The following is a 14,258-nucleotide window of genomic DNA, read 5'->3' on the forward strand; positions in this document are numbered from 1 at the left end:
GGGGCGGGGCAGGCGCGGGCGGGCGGGCGGGGGGCGGGGCAGGCGCGGGCGGGCGGGCGGGGCAGGCGCGGGCGGGCGGGGGGCGGGGCAGGCGCGGGCGGGCGGGGGGCGGGGCAGGCGCGGGCGGGCGGGGCAGGCGCGGGCGGGCGGGGGGCGGGGCGGGCGGAGGGCGGCGGGCGGGCGGGGGGCGGGGCAGGCGCGGGCGGGCGGGGCAGGCGCGGGCGGGCGGGGCGGGCGGAGGGCGGCGGGCGGGCGGGGGGCGGGGCAGGCGCGGGCGGGCGGGGCAGGCGCGGGCGGGCGGGGCGGGCGGAGGGCGGCGGGCGGGGCAGGCGCGGGCGGGCGGGGGGCGGGGCAGGCGCGGGCGGGCGGGGCGGGCGGAGGGCGGCGGGCGGGGCAGGCGCGGGCGGGCGGGGCAGGCGCGGGCGGGCGGGCGGGGCAGGCGCGGGCGGGCGGGGCAGGCGCGGGCGGGCGGGGCAGGCGCGGGCGGGCGGGGGGCGGGGCAGGCGCGGGCGGGCGGGGCGGGCGGAGGGCGGCGGGCGGGGCAGGCGCGGGCGGGCGGGGCAGGCGCGGGCGGGCGGGCGGGGCAGGCGCGGGCGGGCGGGCGGGGCAGGCGCGGGCGGGCGGGGGGCGGGGCAGGCGCGGGCGGGCGGGGCAGGCGCGGGCGGGCGGGGCAGGCGCGGGCTGGCGGGCGGGGGGCGGCCCGTGCCGCCCTGAGGGGAACGTGCCGGGCCCGCCCCACAGCCGCAGCGCTGGCTGCCGCGCCCGCGGCTCTGGCGCCTTGGCCGGCCTCGGCCCGGAGACCCGCGCCAGCTGCAGCAGTAAAAGGACTCAGGCTGGGTTGCTCACTTGGGTATCCAAGCCGCAGCTCCTGTTACTTCTGGTAATTATCGGTCAAAGTCTAAGAAGGTGTTTGTTTGTTTGTTTGCTTTTACTCCACGGGCTTCTGCAGCTCTTGCTGGAGGAGACAGCTAGGCAGCTAGTTACGTGTGGGACCGTAAACCATCCGGGATGCCCTCTGAAGCAAGTCGGGCAGCAAAGAGAGCCAAGGGTAAAGGGCATACGTGTTCAGCGGTGGGGGATTTTGTTTTGATTTGTTTTGGGGTTTTTTTTTCTTACCCGAGTGGCAAACAAGACATGCAAAGTATTCATTTATCTTTAAATGACTTCTGCCTGAAAAAAAAAAAAAAAAACGGTTGCTCTAGGAAGAACTGTAGCAGCGTCTGTTTTTTTCCAAAGACTTCTTTCCCCCCCACCAAGTTAAACTCAGAGCTGACACCTAGAACGCCTCCTTAGCTAAGATTTGGCTTGTAGTGATAGGGAAGCGACCCCAGTAACACTGCAGGATACCTCTTGAATCTCACCACTGGCTTATAAATAAACATACTTTTTACAAATTCATAAGAACTCTGGTTTTAAGAAGTTCTATGTAATGGCGTTTGTACCCCTTTGTATTCACGCACAAAAAATGATGAGTGTAGTGTAATAAACATCCTTTGTTAACAGATTACAATACACACAGTTTCTGTGTATTGCAACCCTATATCCTGTTCTGTTTTCCTCTGTCCCTTGACTTCAGGGCTTCCAGGTATAGCTGAAGACCTCTTCCCCGTGTCCTCCCCACCCTCAATCTCTATAGCAAAAGTTTCAGGTTCTTCTCACTAGCTAACTGTAGCTTCAGCCACCATGTTTTAAGACTTGGCTTGGATTTTAGTACCCCTAAGAAGAGCTCTCAATGACTAATTGTTTTGCAAATCATAGAGCTCTTCTTGGGGGTACTAAAAATAAGAGAGAGTTGGGTGGTAATCGGACCACATGCTCAGTTTCTAAGGGTTATCTTGAGAGCTGGGGATGTGGATTGTCACTTCGAATGGCAAGAGTGGGCAGAGGAATCCCTAAGAATAGAAACGGTGCTAACTGAAAAGAGTATTTGTACAGGCAGAGAGATTCTGTGTGCCATAAGAACTGTAGGCCAAAAGAGAAACACCAGACTGAAGCTTAAGTGTGCTATCAGCCTGTCCTTTCATGCCTTTTTATAAAATTAGAAGAGAAATATCTGAACCTTTGTAGTTGTAAACAGACTCTCAGGGATCTGCATGTTTTCTTTTTCTTCTTATGGTGCACTTCTTGTTTCTGTCCATTTCAACTTTTTTATCCAGCTTTAATCTAAGGCAGGGTACTAATTGTCACAGAATGGTACCTCAGAAGGCTTTGAAAAGTTATTAGTGCTAATTTTGCACTAATGGCCCTGTTCAAATGTATACAGCCCAAAGAACTGAGCACTTTTAAACATTAGGCATCAGGCCACCAACGGTGATCAATTACTTGCACCTGATGCTAACCAAAGGTTTCATAGATGGTGTGGCCACTGTAGCAGCAGTTGATACCATTTCACTGTTTAGCGAGACTGAAGGCGAAAAAGTTAAAAGATGTGTCCTGTGCTTGTACTGTGATTGTTCTTCGCTCTTTGTTTTTTTATTTTGGTTTACGTAAGACTATAGTTTAGACTGAAGAGTTTGTTTGACTCTGACAGCTGGAGTACAGAGGCAAAGGGTTGTTGGTTTTAGTTGTGAAGAAGCAAACTTGCTTCCATTTCTTTAGAAGTCTATTATGTTGGGATTGGCAAGAAATCTACCCACAGCTTTCTGCATGTTGGTTTGACTCAAGACCCAGAAGAGAAGCCCTCTCAATGGAAGATGACGGTGAACCCGAGCAAAGCTCCTGGGCCTGTCTACCTGATGTCTGTCTGAGTCATGTCTTCCATTTGTTAGATGACAGGGACAGATCTCGGGCTGCCTTGGTCTGTAAAAAAATGGAGTTGCACCACGCACTCTGGGTCTCTCTGGAGAAGATGCAGAACCATCACATTCTATGGCCAACCATCAAGGGCACACACACTGGAGTTTCAAAGTGCACTGTGGTATACCAAGAAATTCGGCAAGTATTTGAAGCACCTTGAGATCAAGTTATCGAATCCTTACAATACTCCCTTTATCAAAAAATTTCAAGTGATTATGAGAGGTCTTCTTTCACACCTGGGTAAGTGTAATAGTCACCTGGAATCCCTGAGCATCAAGTACCTAGAATTAGACTGCTTGATCTAGAAAAATGTGGTTAGGGCTCAGTTTATCAAGAATTTAGCTGCCTTCCTGAAAAGAATGAGCAATCAACTTGATTATCTTAACTTAAAAGGAGCAAGAAAAACTTTGGAAGAAGGGTGTGAGCTTCTGAGTTCTCTGAGCAGCTTGACAAATAGAAGCTTTATATCTGAAATCAATATTGAGGATTTCTTCAGTCTCCACCTTTCTGTCTACCGCAGTACCTTGTTCCACCAAACTATGTCTAAGTTCCACAGGCTGACCATCCTGACTTTCAATTATAACTACATCTCTGTTGAACTGCTGGACATCCTGCGGGAGCACAGCTCTCATTCCCTGTGCACCTTGAATATCAAGTGTCATATCCATGACCCTCATGGGCAAGTGGTCTCAGGAATGTCATGGGCAAACTTGGCCAAGAGAGCCCCAAAACTGAATGTGAACTTCTTCTTTGAAAGAGTCTTGAAGCATGATCACCTAGCTAGGATCCTGCTAGTGGAGATCCCAGTTAGGAACATCAGCCTATGGAGCTGCTATTTTAGTGACCCAGACTGGACAATGAGACCTACCCTCACTAACCTTCTCCCAGCTTACTGGCATGGTCTGCAAGTAAGGGAAACAATAGGCACACCCTACTGCATTATCACAAAGCTAAACAAAGTAATCACGTGGGCCTTCTGCATAACAGCAGTCAGCAACAGAAGTTCCTGACTGCTTCAGTTTTACATTCAGAGGGCAGTTTTCGTGAGTCATTTCAGTGTTTTAGCCATAATGTAGTTTATGAAATTATCCTTGTCCAGTCATAACCCACCATAATGCTATCGGGCTGCTCTATTTTGGGAATGCACAAACGTCCTACTGCACATCTAAATTAACTAGCGCCCACATCAAAGCACTTCAGTGTCACAAGGGATGTGTCACCAAAGGTTTGCAACAGCTGACCCATCTAAGTGAGCATCAGCTCTTTGCATGCCAGAGGGAAACACTTGGCTTTACACCTGATGGTTGCTGACAGCTTTCTGTAAGTCCTGTTCCATTGCAGAGTTTCCAATAAACACCAAAGATCTGTAAAGCTTTCTAGAAACCATCGTAGGCTCTACTCTTCTCTCTGGGATAATTTTCATTATGTCAGATAAGATCATGGTATGACTGTGGGGGCAGCATTTTCTAATAAATGCACAAAGAATCACCCCATCTTAACAGGAGAGTGATCTACTGTAGCACATACACTGTTGTCATAATGCAAAACCAATTCTCAGTTAATGTCAAGGTACAAAATTGATCTGCTGACACTCACTTTTGTTGGCTGACTTGGAAAACTCTTTGTTGAATTCTAGTTACTGCACGCAACATCTGTTTAGTAGTACTAACAGTGTTCATTTTTTTCCAAAAATTAACACTTGAATTGAACAAGGACCATGAGTTGCTGGACAATGAGCTGCTACAGCTTATCATGCAAGAGGCTGTTATTTCTGGAAGTCTGGGCATTTCTGAGTGTCAGCTTTATGGAGAGGCTGCTACAAAACCGTGCAGAAAGGAAATGCATTTTGTCTACCATAAAGGTAAGACTTTGTGCTTCAAAACTCCCATTCCCATTCTTTCTCCTATACACAAAGGTCCCCATGCCCAGACAAAGGTCACTTACAGAAAAGTTAATGTAACTATCTTCCCTATGTTATGCCTTAGTACTAAAGAGGTTGGGAACCACTCACAGAAATGGGGCTTTCCAAACCTATGTAGCCACATGTAGATAGTATAGAAGTTTATTTTAAAGTCCTGTAAATTCCAGAAGCTCTTCCTAGACTGGTGTTCCCTCTGTCACCTCTATTTCAAGCTGTCTCCCACTTCTAGGGTTTCTCAGTCACCTCTCAGGCTCAGTGCTTATGTCTATGCTTAAACCAAGGAAGGTGGGCTGAATCCCACTAAACTGCGAAAAGATATAAACACATCACACCCTTCGGGGGTCTTATGTTGAACTGGGGCCAGGCCACAACTGTAGCTGGTGTAAACCATGCTGACATGCTACTTTGTGTGCTACAGTCTGAATTCAGTAGGTCCTCACAGATCTGTGCAGATCCCAGGGATGCATCAGTTCTGGGGCTAAAAAGAACCTTGCTCTTCCTGCCTGAGTCAGCACTGGCAGACAGCCAGGACAACCACAAAACAGCTTAAAAAACAGAGACTAAATTTTCTTCCCTTTCTTTGCTCACCGAGGCATCCCCAAAGCAACCTGAGGCAGATGCACATGAGTGGAGATGCAGGCATAAACTCAGTCTGTGCCACAAGGTCATTGGCTAGTGTTCATACTGGGTTATCAAGGGCTATTCCCATCTACAAGATCACCTCAGAGATTTACAATCCTTCTTCCTTGTGTTCCATTATTTAACCCATTCTTCCCAACACCTCCCAAAAATTCTTTGGCAGGAGATGATGTTTTCAGTCAGTTGGGAGTGGGAAGAGAGGAAAGCCTCAAGATTCTATTCAGATTCGAGGAATTTTCCTTCTCTAGATTCCTTATTAGTCACAGATGTTTCCTGTTGCCATAAGCTGTAATGAGTTGAGCTCCCTATATCTGAGAGAAATGACTGCTGTTTATGCATACAAGTCAGGATTTATACATCCCAGGATAACAGCACTGAGGAGGAGAGGCTGTTGGCTGATATTTACAGGAAATTCAAGTACCCGGTTGACTCAGAACTCAATTATTTTGTCATCACCTACCCAATGGTGTAAACTACAGGAAGAGAAAAGCACCCAATGATATCTGCATTAATGGATCCTTTGGGGGGCTTTAGTAAGGGATTTGAATTTTGACAGCAGTGCCTCTGAAAGAGAGTTATCATTCCAGCAAGAGAGAGGCAAGGGAAAATTTTAAACTCCATGCATTAAAATGTTGCACTTAGGAACTGGACTCCTTTATCTCTAGCATTATTTATCCTTGCCCTTGCTTTGTTTTTCCTTGCCAGAACCAAAGGAAGCAGTGATCCCTTTTCCATGCTTACAGGCATCTCTGATAAAAATAAGACCCTCTTCTTTTTTTCAGCGCTTCTCATTGTAGAGCTTCAAACACTGTACCATTGAAGCCCATCTCATTTTTTTCCATTTCACAAATAGGGAAACTGAGACATGGGGTGAAGAAGTGATTTTCCCAAGGTCAGCCTTGACTTGATCTCAATTCAGATGCAGACAGATGCACTATCTAGTGTATCAGAAAAGTTAGGTCCTGTTCTGTTAAGCTGGCCATACCATCTAGTTCTTAGCAGCAGATGCTAAGATAAAAACAAAACATAGCATGGCCAGTCCTGATAATCCCTCCCATTTGCCCAGCTTTCCAATAAGTTATTTATGAGGACACTCCTGCTCTAGCTTCCACACAGTTGCCTTTTGACACCTTTCAATGGCAAAAGATATCACTGGTTACACATGAGAGAAACATGTAAGAAGGGGCATTTCTCATTATTCTGGAATTTTATTGCCAAGTGGAAGATTTCATCAAATGTTTTTGAGCATAGATAGCTATGAAACAGATAGCTGTAAGTAGTAGGTCTGTTTTAATTGACTTGCACAACTAGACAGCATTGAGCCAAGGCAATAAATTTGGAAATTTGTCAATAAAATTTCAGCAGGAGCTGGTTCTTTGGAGCACAATCTCCCAGTATTATGACTTCAGTAATTGTTTATGCCAACAGACTCTCTCATTTGCATGCACAGGGTTTCATCAATGTAAAGTGTATTCTCCTTGACCTTGATCTCTTCCTCCAAGGAAAGCTGTCGGTGGCTCAGAGCTTTCAGCTCTGTCTGAGCCTGTGCCAATGCATCCTTTAATCTAATAGGGAAAAGAGAGGCAGGCATTAGTTGAAAACACATGGATAGGTTTTTTTTTTCTCATAAGGGTTAGGAATTCTGAGCGAGAAAAAGAAAGATGAAAAAGGATTCATAGAGACAGTATCCATTGTCTTCCCTTAAAGTCTATCCATTAACTTCCTTTAAAGTGTCCTGCCCTTAAGAGAAAAGCAATTCCCAACTTTTCAGGGAGAGTAGCTGGGACCCATTGTCATGCTAACCCACTAAATTAACCCAGTAATCTATACCACAGATTTTCCTCTTGCATCATTTCCACTTGCCTTTGAATATTTTTGGTAATCTCTTTAACTTCACTCATCAGGCTGCTGTGCACTGTGTCAAAGCAAAGTTCCACATTGGGGCGATGGTTTCTCGCTTCCAAGCGGGTTTGAGCCACTTTTACAGGTCCTTCCTTATCAGCAATTGCTTTCTTTAAGGCTGCAATGTTCTTCTCCTGCGCAGCAATCTCATCCATCACCTTAACAAATCCAACAACAAAGTTCTGCACGCTGCCTCTTGCAATGTGTGTGAAATTATCACCATCTTTAGCAGTTGTAACAATCACAGTAACACTCACAAATATTTTGCAAAGCTTAGCCGGGAGTATGATTCCTTCATTGAAAAGCAGATGACACTGTTCTGGGTGAACCGAGAAACTTATCCTCAGCAATTATTTTTTAATATTCATGCTCAGTTTTCGTGTGTCAAATTTTGAGCACATTGACCCTGCTTTTATCAATTATCAGGCTCATGTCACAATCCTGAAAAAGCTATAGGAGCCCCATGCAACTAAAAATCATAAGGAAAGTCCTGACTTTACTGATGGCTACAGCAACACTTAGATTGAATGAGTGACTCCAGAAATTCATCTCTGTGGTGGTGCACACAGAGCTGAGAAAAACAATCTAAGATTACTTTTATGGAGGAGGGAGAGGGGAACAAAAAGGAAAATGTGGCTGATTAGTGCAACCCACTGGACTGGGAAAACCGGTAGATGACCCAAGCCCAGTATTTCCACTTTTTCACTGACTGTCCCCTATGACTTACCATTGCAAGAAGCATCTCTAGCTTGTGCTTGGCATCCTTGACTTCCTTCACCCTATTTCTAAAAGCAGTATTCACCATCTCACATTGCCTGGGCATGTCATTTGCTGTCTGTAAGAGGATGCCATCGATAACTGCCTTCAGTGCCAAAGAAGCGTTTCGCTGCTTGTCAGCCTTTTCAACATTTACGTTTGAGAAATCTATCCAGTCCTCAGGGCTAACAAAACTGAAAGAGATTCAAAATAAAAGGTCACCAACAGACAGCAGGAGGCCCTCTATGATGTCATAAATCTGTAATTATTCCACAGAATCAAGAGCAAAGCAGTACTTTTAACTGCACATCCCAGTAAGTACCACCTGTCCTGGGAGTTCTACAGATACAAAAGAAAGACTCTGTCACAATCGTTTTGTAATGAAGTAGATGAGTCAGATGAAAAAGAATTTGCTAGTCATAGAGCAACTTTGCTATAACTTTCTTTTCCCCTGGTGAAGAATTGAGTTATCGTGGGGGTAAACGCACGTAATAACCAATATTTCTTAGAACGTCTTCCATTAATAAAGCTGTTACTATTAATAGCAGGTAGCTATTTACACAACACAATCACTTATTCTCTCGCACAGTTCACCTGTATGACATTTACAGTACCTGCCTGGAACAAAATTTGAGAAGCACAGCCCCAACTGGGCTAATCCCCAGAATTAGACGGTCATCCTTGTGCAGCTGTGGCTTGCAGGTGGGTGTTTGGAAAGTTCCTCAGAGGGTTTCATTCCTTGTTTAATTGGGTGGATATAAAACGTTGTAACTGTCATTTGCACAGAGCAGGCAATGCCATCTTGCATGTGGTCTGAGTTACATAACCTGTTGTCGATGCATGCTAGCGTGCTGGCAGCAAGAGCTGTCAGCCTCTTGGTGTTGCAAGTTTGCCAGCTGTTGCATAGCAACAGTGACTTTCTGAGGCCCTCGCACACACAGCTTTCTCAGTATAGTTCCTCTTTTCAGCCCATTTTTCTGTGGTAGCTATTTTTCCATGTAAACCTTTCACACTAACTAACCCATGCAGAATGGGCACATTTAACAGGTTAATATCTGAGTCAGAAACTGACTCTACATCTCTACATATGTCCCGGTCCAGCATTCTCCCCACTGGGACACCCTGGGAGAGGAAAGAAGTTAAGATCCGTAAATCTATTCTGTGTTTAAGCAATGTGTGAAATTCTTCCTTAGCTAACTGTGAGCTCCAAAACATTTTAAAGCAGTTCACTGGGAGCATAATTATTGTGGCTTATTTCATAGACATATTATACAGACACAAAAGTAATGGACAGAAGTATAAGAAACAATCAGGTGGCAAAAAGATAAAGCCTGTTTTACACAAAACTAACGGGACAGCCCATATTGTCTGTATAATTATCATATGTTGAACTAAAGAACCACTTACTTTCCTTCTAGTTTCATTGCATTATCAGAATATATAATGTGAGGAGTGTCATTTGTCAAGCTAGCACAGTAATCATCAATTGTCAAAGCTGTGAATTTGTCCTTCAGATCCATTTCCAGGTTGTATTTTGCTGAACGGTTTTGTCTAGGAGAAGAAACAATCAAACTCTAAGACAAAGTGTTGGCGCACATAGGTGTCCTTAATGTGCATGCATACATGCACTAGGTAATTCAAATGCTGTTACGGAGATCTTCATGTATGAACTCTTAGTTGTCAAGTCACAAAATCTACAGTATGAAGCTGCCTTTCCATGAACTGATGGTACAATTCTCCTTGAAATTAAAGGCACAGGACTGTATCATGAGAAGGCCAAGGATCAAGTCCAAGCACTTTGTATTCTGTGGGCAGAACCTCTCACCATTACTGATTGAGTGGTATGAATTAGGACTGACCTCCTGCTCCTATTTAGCATTGAAGATTACTTAGGACCTGTGCTCAGCCTGACCCTACAACTTCTCAGTATTACAGCTGTCTTAATTTTCATCTAATTAGTGTTCTATTATGCTCTTTGCCTCTGCACCTGATTTGCTCATTTGTTTGTTCCAACGTACGTCCAAGTAAAACAATAACCCCCTGGAGGACTTCGACTTCCTTCACCAGCTCCTGTTCCACTCCATCATGTACCAAGTCAATCCCAACTCGCCTCTGCCTGCATGAAAAAGGGAAAAAAACTATCGGCCACATTGTTCAAATGCCTGCATCTACCAAAAGACGATAAAGTTCTGCTTTCCCCAGTGTTTCAACACCTAAATCAGACTGTGACTCCACTGCAAAGAGAGATGTGCCTTAGTTTGCAGTCTTTTTTCTTATTTGTTAAAGGTTCATTATCTAGATTTCTTTTCTCTCCTTGAATGCTCACCTGTACAGGAGACACTTTTGGGCAATGACAAGTGGCTCTTTGCAGCCTTCCAAAGCTCTCTCCAGCCTCTTCTTGAAAGTCAACAGTGTCTCTGTCTCGTGTAAAAGTTGTTCCAGCTTGTTATCTAATTCTTGCTTCCAGAATTTTATTTCTTCCCGTCTCTGTTCTGTAGAACCAAAATAACAAACACGTATTACTGTGGGCCCATTTTATGAGCAAGAGGACTGTATGTAGCTCAGATCTTGGGTATGGCTAAAAATAGACTTATTCTATAGTAGAGTGCCTGTACTTGCTGTGGGCTCTGTGGAAACAGTTTAGCAATCACGTGTCAGGAGGTTTGGGTAAAATAGCTTTTTGTGTGTTTTTTTATAAAAATAGAGTCTGCCTCAAAATATTTTATGAAGTATTTTTGATTTTTACATGACATCTACAAGCACGGCATTGACATATACTCACTCCTATTCATTATCAACTAATTTGCTATGTCCATCTTGAACATAGAGCTCAAATAACAAATCTTGACCCTTGCAGAAGACATGGGATTACCTAATTTCTTGTTGACATAACTTTGGGTTTTTTGAGTTGTCTTTTCTATTTCTTCCACCAGCCTGCAACTCTCAGCTACCGTGCATTCTGACCTGGATTTCTGGGACTCTGTAGTGACACGCTGCATCCTGTTTGCAGTGTGCCATTCTGAGGGGTGAAGTTTAGATGGATCTTGCAACAGTCTGGCCATTGCTATTTGGAATGTTTCTGGATATAATGCAGGTCAGTTCTTGGAATGTGGAACCTAAAAAGAGAAATAGCATTACATTTGGTTGCTGAACCAAGAAGGGGAGAAGACAGGTCTATAAGGATGAGAAATATTTTGTTCATTTTACCTGCAAAATGACACTGATATGAAAAAAATAGATTTCTTGCTTGAAGTTCCCCAAGTCTTTGTTGATGTGTAGGGAAGAATGCGCTGATGTGTTTGGAATGGGAGAATGAAGAAACAGAAGAATTTGTGAGTGGAATTTAGGAGGAGAGAAGTGGAACTGAGAGGAAAAGATGGACTGTGCAATAGGAAGGAGAAGGGAAAGACCTGTGGAGGAAGATGGAATTACTAAACAAGCAATCACAAAACAAGAGAAAAAGCGAACAAATATAAAAGATAAATAGCCTCATAGAGGTTGGAGAAGTAAACACATTTCAAGAATACGGTTGGATAAAATCTAGATTGTAAAAAGAAATGTAATAATAGAATTATTGAGGTTGGAAAAGACCTCTAAGATCACTGAGTCCAACTATTCAAGCAGCACAGCTGTGTTCACCACTAAGCCATCTCCTCAAGTGCTAAATCCACTAAATGCCTTTTGAACACATCAAGGGATGAGAATTCCACCACTTCCCAGGGCAGCCTGTTCCAATGTTTGATTAGGTGATTTTTTTTTTCTAATGGTGATGAGGAAAAAAAAAAAAAAAAAAGGCAAAAAACCAAAAAACCCCACAGTCAAAGAAAACCCAACCCAAACCAATGAACTAAAACCACAACACAACAAAGCAAAAAAACAAACCCCAAATCAAAACAGGACCTGAAAAGCTGAAGTAGAAAACTCAGCAGGCAAATGAGGAAATGGGAAAGTCCAGAAAGGACTAAAGTAGAACAAAGAACAGAGCATACTTGAGGACACTTGTTTAATAGAGGGTGAAACCAATGCCCTGAATTTATGCAAAGTAGTTTGATTATAAATTTTCCTATTCTTACAGTATGCTCATCCAATGTTTCTGAGACAGCTCCTGAGCCCAAATGCACACAAGTGCTCAGCAACACACAGCTCTGCCCACACCCCATTCAACCCAGCTACCCTTAACTTCCTTCCCCCTCACACACCTCGCGACTGATCTTGCTCCTCGACTGAACCGCTCTGAAGTTCAAAGCCTTGGCAAAGTGCTACATCCTCAATTCCCCTTCCCTAGGAAGGGTCTTTCAATCTCAATCTCCTCAGCAGCAGCAGCACAGTTTATTTTTAAATGTGCGACTAAATATTGCAGGAGGTGGCTCGAACTGTACCGAAGGCAAACAAACTGGCTGCTGTGGGAACTACAGTAGCTACCACTGCTAGCAGCCTGGTGCTGTAGCACTGGGTGGAGGAGGCATAGCACACACAAGTAATTTCTTGATTCTTCTTTTCACCCACTTCCTGTTAAGATTTATCTGGGAAAAAAAAACAAATACGTGTTTGCTGGACATTAGGTTTTGATAGTTCCCAGACCTGTGGACAGTAATTCTGAATTGATTTGTTGTAGAAAGGCATGAAGACTGTGAAAGTAAATGAGAGGTGTATTAAATATTTAGCTATCTAAAATGTCAGTCATAAAATATCCTTAGTAATATGTTCCACCTTTGTGTCAACAATATTCTTTCCTGGGAGAAAATATAGTGGGAGCCAAAGCAGATGAAGGTGATCAAGAGCTTGACATCAGATGATACAGTTGTGTCCCCTCCGTCTAGCTCTTCTATAGTTTAGATCAGAGCAGAGTTTCTCAGAATGAAACCAGACAATGTTCAAAAAGATCACAAAATTATAAAGAAGTAACATTGGTCAAAAAAAAGCAGAGCAGAGAGAGAATGTCATGTTTCTGAAACCGTGCTCAATCGCCTTGAAAGCTGAGGACCGCCCCCGGTGATGGTTCTCCACGACATCGTGAGACCAGTGGGACTTCATCCCGTTTTGTTCTGAAAACCCAGTATCCCGTGCCGTCCTGCCTCAGATTGTAGCAGCACTGTCACAAATTAAAGCTACGAACCACAAATCCGTTCATCAATGTCAGCTACCGTAAAAGACAAATTGCTTTTAAACTGTTAATACGAAATTTACAACTGATCCCGCGATATGAATTTTTCAACAAAAGAAAGCTTTCGTTTTACCTCAGATGGTTTTCTCTGCCAGCCTAGAGGGGTAGAAAACGGCTCCACGGCCGCCGGGGCTGCGCGCACCGGCCGGTCCCACCGCGCGCCCCCCCCGCCTCCGCGGCCGAGCCCCGCGCGCGTCGCTCTAACGAGCAGCCGCGGGCGGGCCCGAGGGGAGCGCGGCGGGGGCGCCGACACCGGCAGCGCCTTTCCGCACCACGTGTAAGCGCTGGGTTACGACTGGATGAAAAAGCAAGTCTTCTTCTGCACAGCAGTAGGGGTAAGCTAACACCAGCTCCCTTGCCACATTCCAACGTAATGCCTTTAAAAAAGGATTTTACAAAAGAGCGGTTCCTCACGTAGAAAACGGCTTCGCTGTTCGTGAAATGGCCAAGTCCTCAGTCTGGAAAAGTCTCACGGTTTCTGTGAGGAGTCTAACCAACCAGCATTGACGAGACTAGATCTAAATTAAGTATGTTGCCATGTTCCTTACTGGGTGCATGAAATATACCATTGATAGTCTTATTCGTCAGAGAATCAATCAGCAGAACTGCTGCCACTGTGTTGAAGTGGGAGAGTTCTCTAGGTTGAGCTCATACTGCAGCATCATTAACTGCTTTCTTTCAATGCTGCCGAAATTGCATAGCAGACTAACGTAATAGGTCTGAACTCTGGTGTTCAACTAGTGTCCAAAATAATCTATGAAGAAAAGCTGAGAGGGCTGGAGCTGTTCAGCCTGCAGAAAGTTCAGGGGAGAGCTTCCTGCAGCCTTTCAGTACTTAAAAGAGGCTTCTAAGAAAGATGGGGAGAAACTTTTCAGTAGGGCCTGTAGCGATAGGACAAGGGTTAACAGTTTAAAACTAAAAAGGTTGATTTAGACTAGATATAAGGAAGAAATTTTTTAAAATGAGAGTGGAAAATACCAGCACAGGTGGCCCAGAGAGGCCCCCATCCCTGGAAAAATTCTAGGTCAGCCCTGGGCTTGGCTCTGAGCAATCTGATAAAGCTGAAATCACAGAATCATT

At 45.0% G+C, this 14,258-nt stretch overlaps 2 protein-coding genes across 5 annotated transcripts; one reads left to right on the forward strand and one right to left on the reverse strand.

Annotated features, from left to right (window-relative positions):
• Nucleotides 1–2,686: 2,686 nt before the first annotated feature.
• On the forward strand, nt 2,687–5,828 carry FBXO39 (F-box protein 39). The gene is given in 5 exon segments (XM_066202022.1): nt 2,687–2,803; nt 2,805–3,696; nt 4,460–4,535; nt 4,537–4,667; nt 5,701–5,828. Coding segments are annotated over 5 exon segments (1,344 nt in total).
• A 719-nt stretch (nt 5,829–6,547) lies between these two features.
• On the reverse strand, nt 6,548–13,349 carry TEKT1 (tektin 1). 4 transcript variants are annotated; one of them, XM_066202023.1, is made up of 8 exons: nt 13,252–13,349; nt 10,887–11,130; nt 10,341–10,506; nt 10,002–10,130; nt 9,422–9,565; nt 7,986–8,208; nt 7,220–7,416; nt 6,548–6,921 (listed from the first exon to the last, which is right to left on the reverse strand). In XM_066202023.1, exons 2-8 carry the CDS (start codon nt 11,074–11,076, stop codon nt 6,762–6,764), a joined length of 1,209 nt encoding a protein of 402 aa, XP_066058120.1. In that variant the 5' UTR covers nt 11,077–11,130; nt 13,252–13,349; the 3' UTR covers nt 6,548–6,761. The 4 variants fall into 4 exon arrangements, with proteins under 4 accessions (XP_066058120.1, XP_066058122.1, XP_066058121.1 ...); XM_066202025.1 differs by lacking the exon at nt 13,252–13,349 and adding an exon at nt 12,214–12,382; XM_066202024.1 differs by lacking the exon at nt 13,252–13,349 and adding an exon at nt 11,222–11,519.
• Between the last annotated feature and the right edge of the window lie 909 nt (nt 13,350–14,258).

The sequence above is a fragment of the Chamaea fasciata genome, unplaced genomic scaffold, assembly GCF_029207755.1.
Source record: "Chamaea fasciata isolate MVZ Bird 193981 ecotype frontalis unplaced genomic scaffold, bChaFas1.0.hap1 SCAF_21, whole genome shotgun sequence".
In the NCBI taxonomy this organism is placed as follows: Eukaryota; Metazoa; Chordata; class Aves; order Passeriformes; family Sylviidae; genus Chamaea; species Chamaea fasciata.

Bases quoted from the DNA above. Each gene is read 5' to 3' on its own strand.
- TEKT1 (XM_066202023.1), bottom strand. From the start codon at position 11,076: ATGGCCAGACTGTTGCAAGATCCATCTAAACTTCACCCCTCAGAATGG. The intron at 10,507-10,886 runs GTAATCCCATGT...TTGGTTCTACAG, and splicing joins TTATGTCAACAAGAAATTAG to AACAGAGACGGGAAGAAATA. The intron at 7,417-7,985 runs GTAAGTCATAGG...GGATTTGTTAAG, and splicing joins TAGAGATGCTTCTTGCAATG to GTGATGGATGAGATTGCTGC.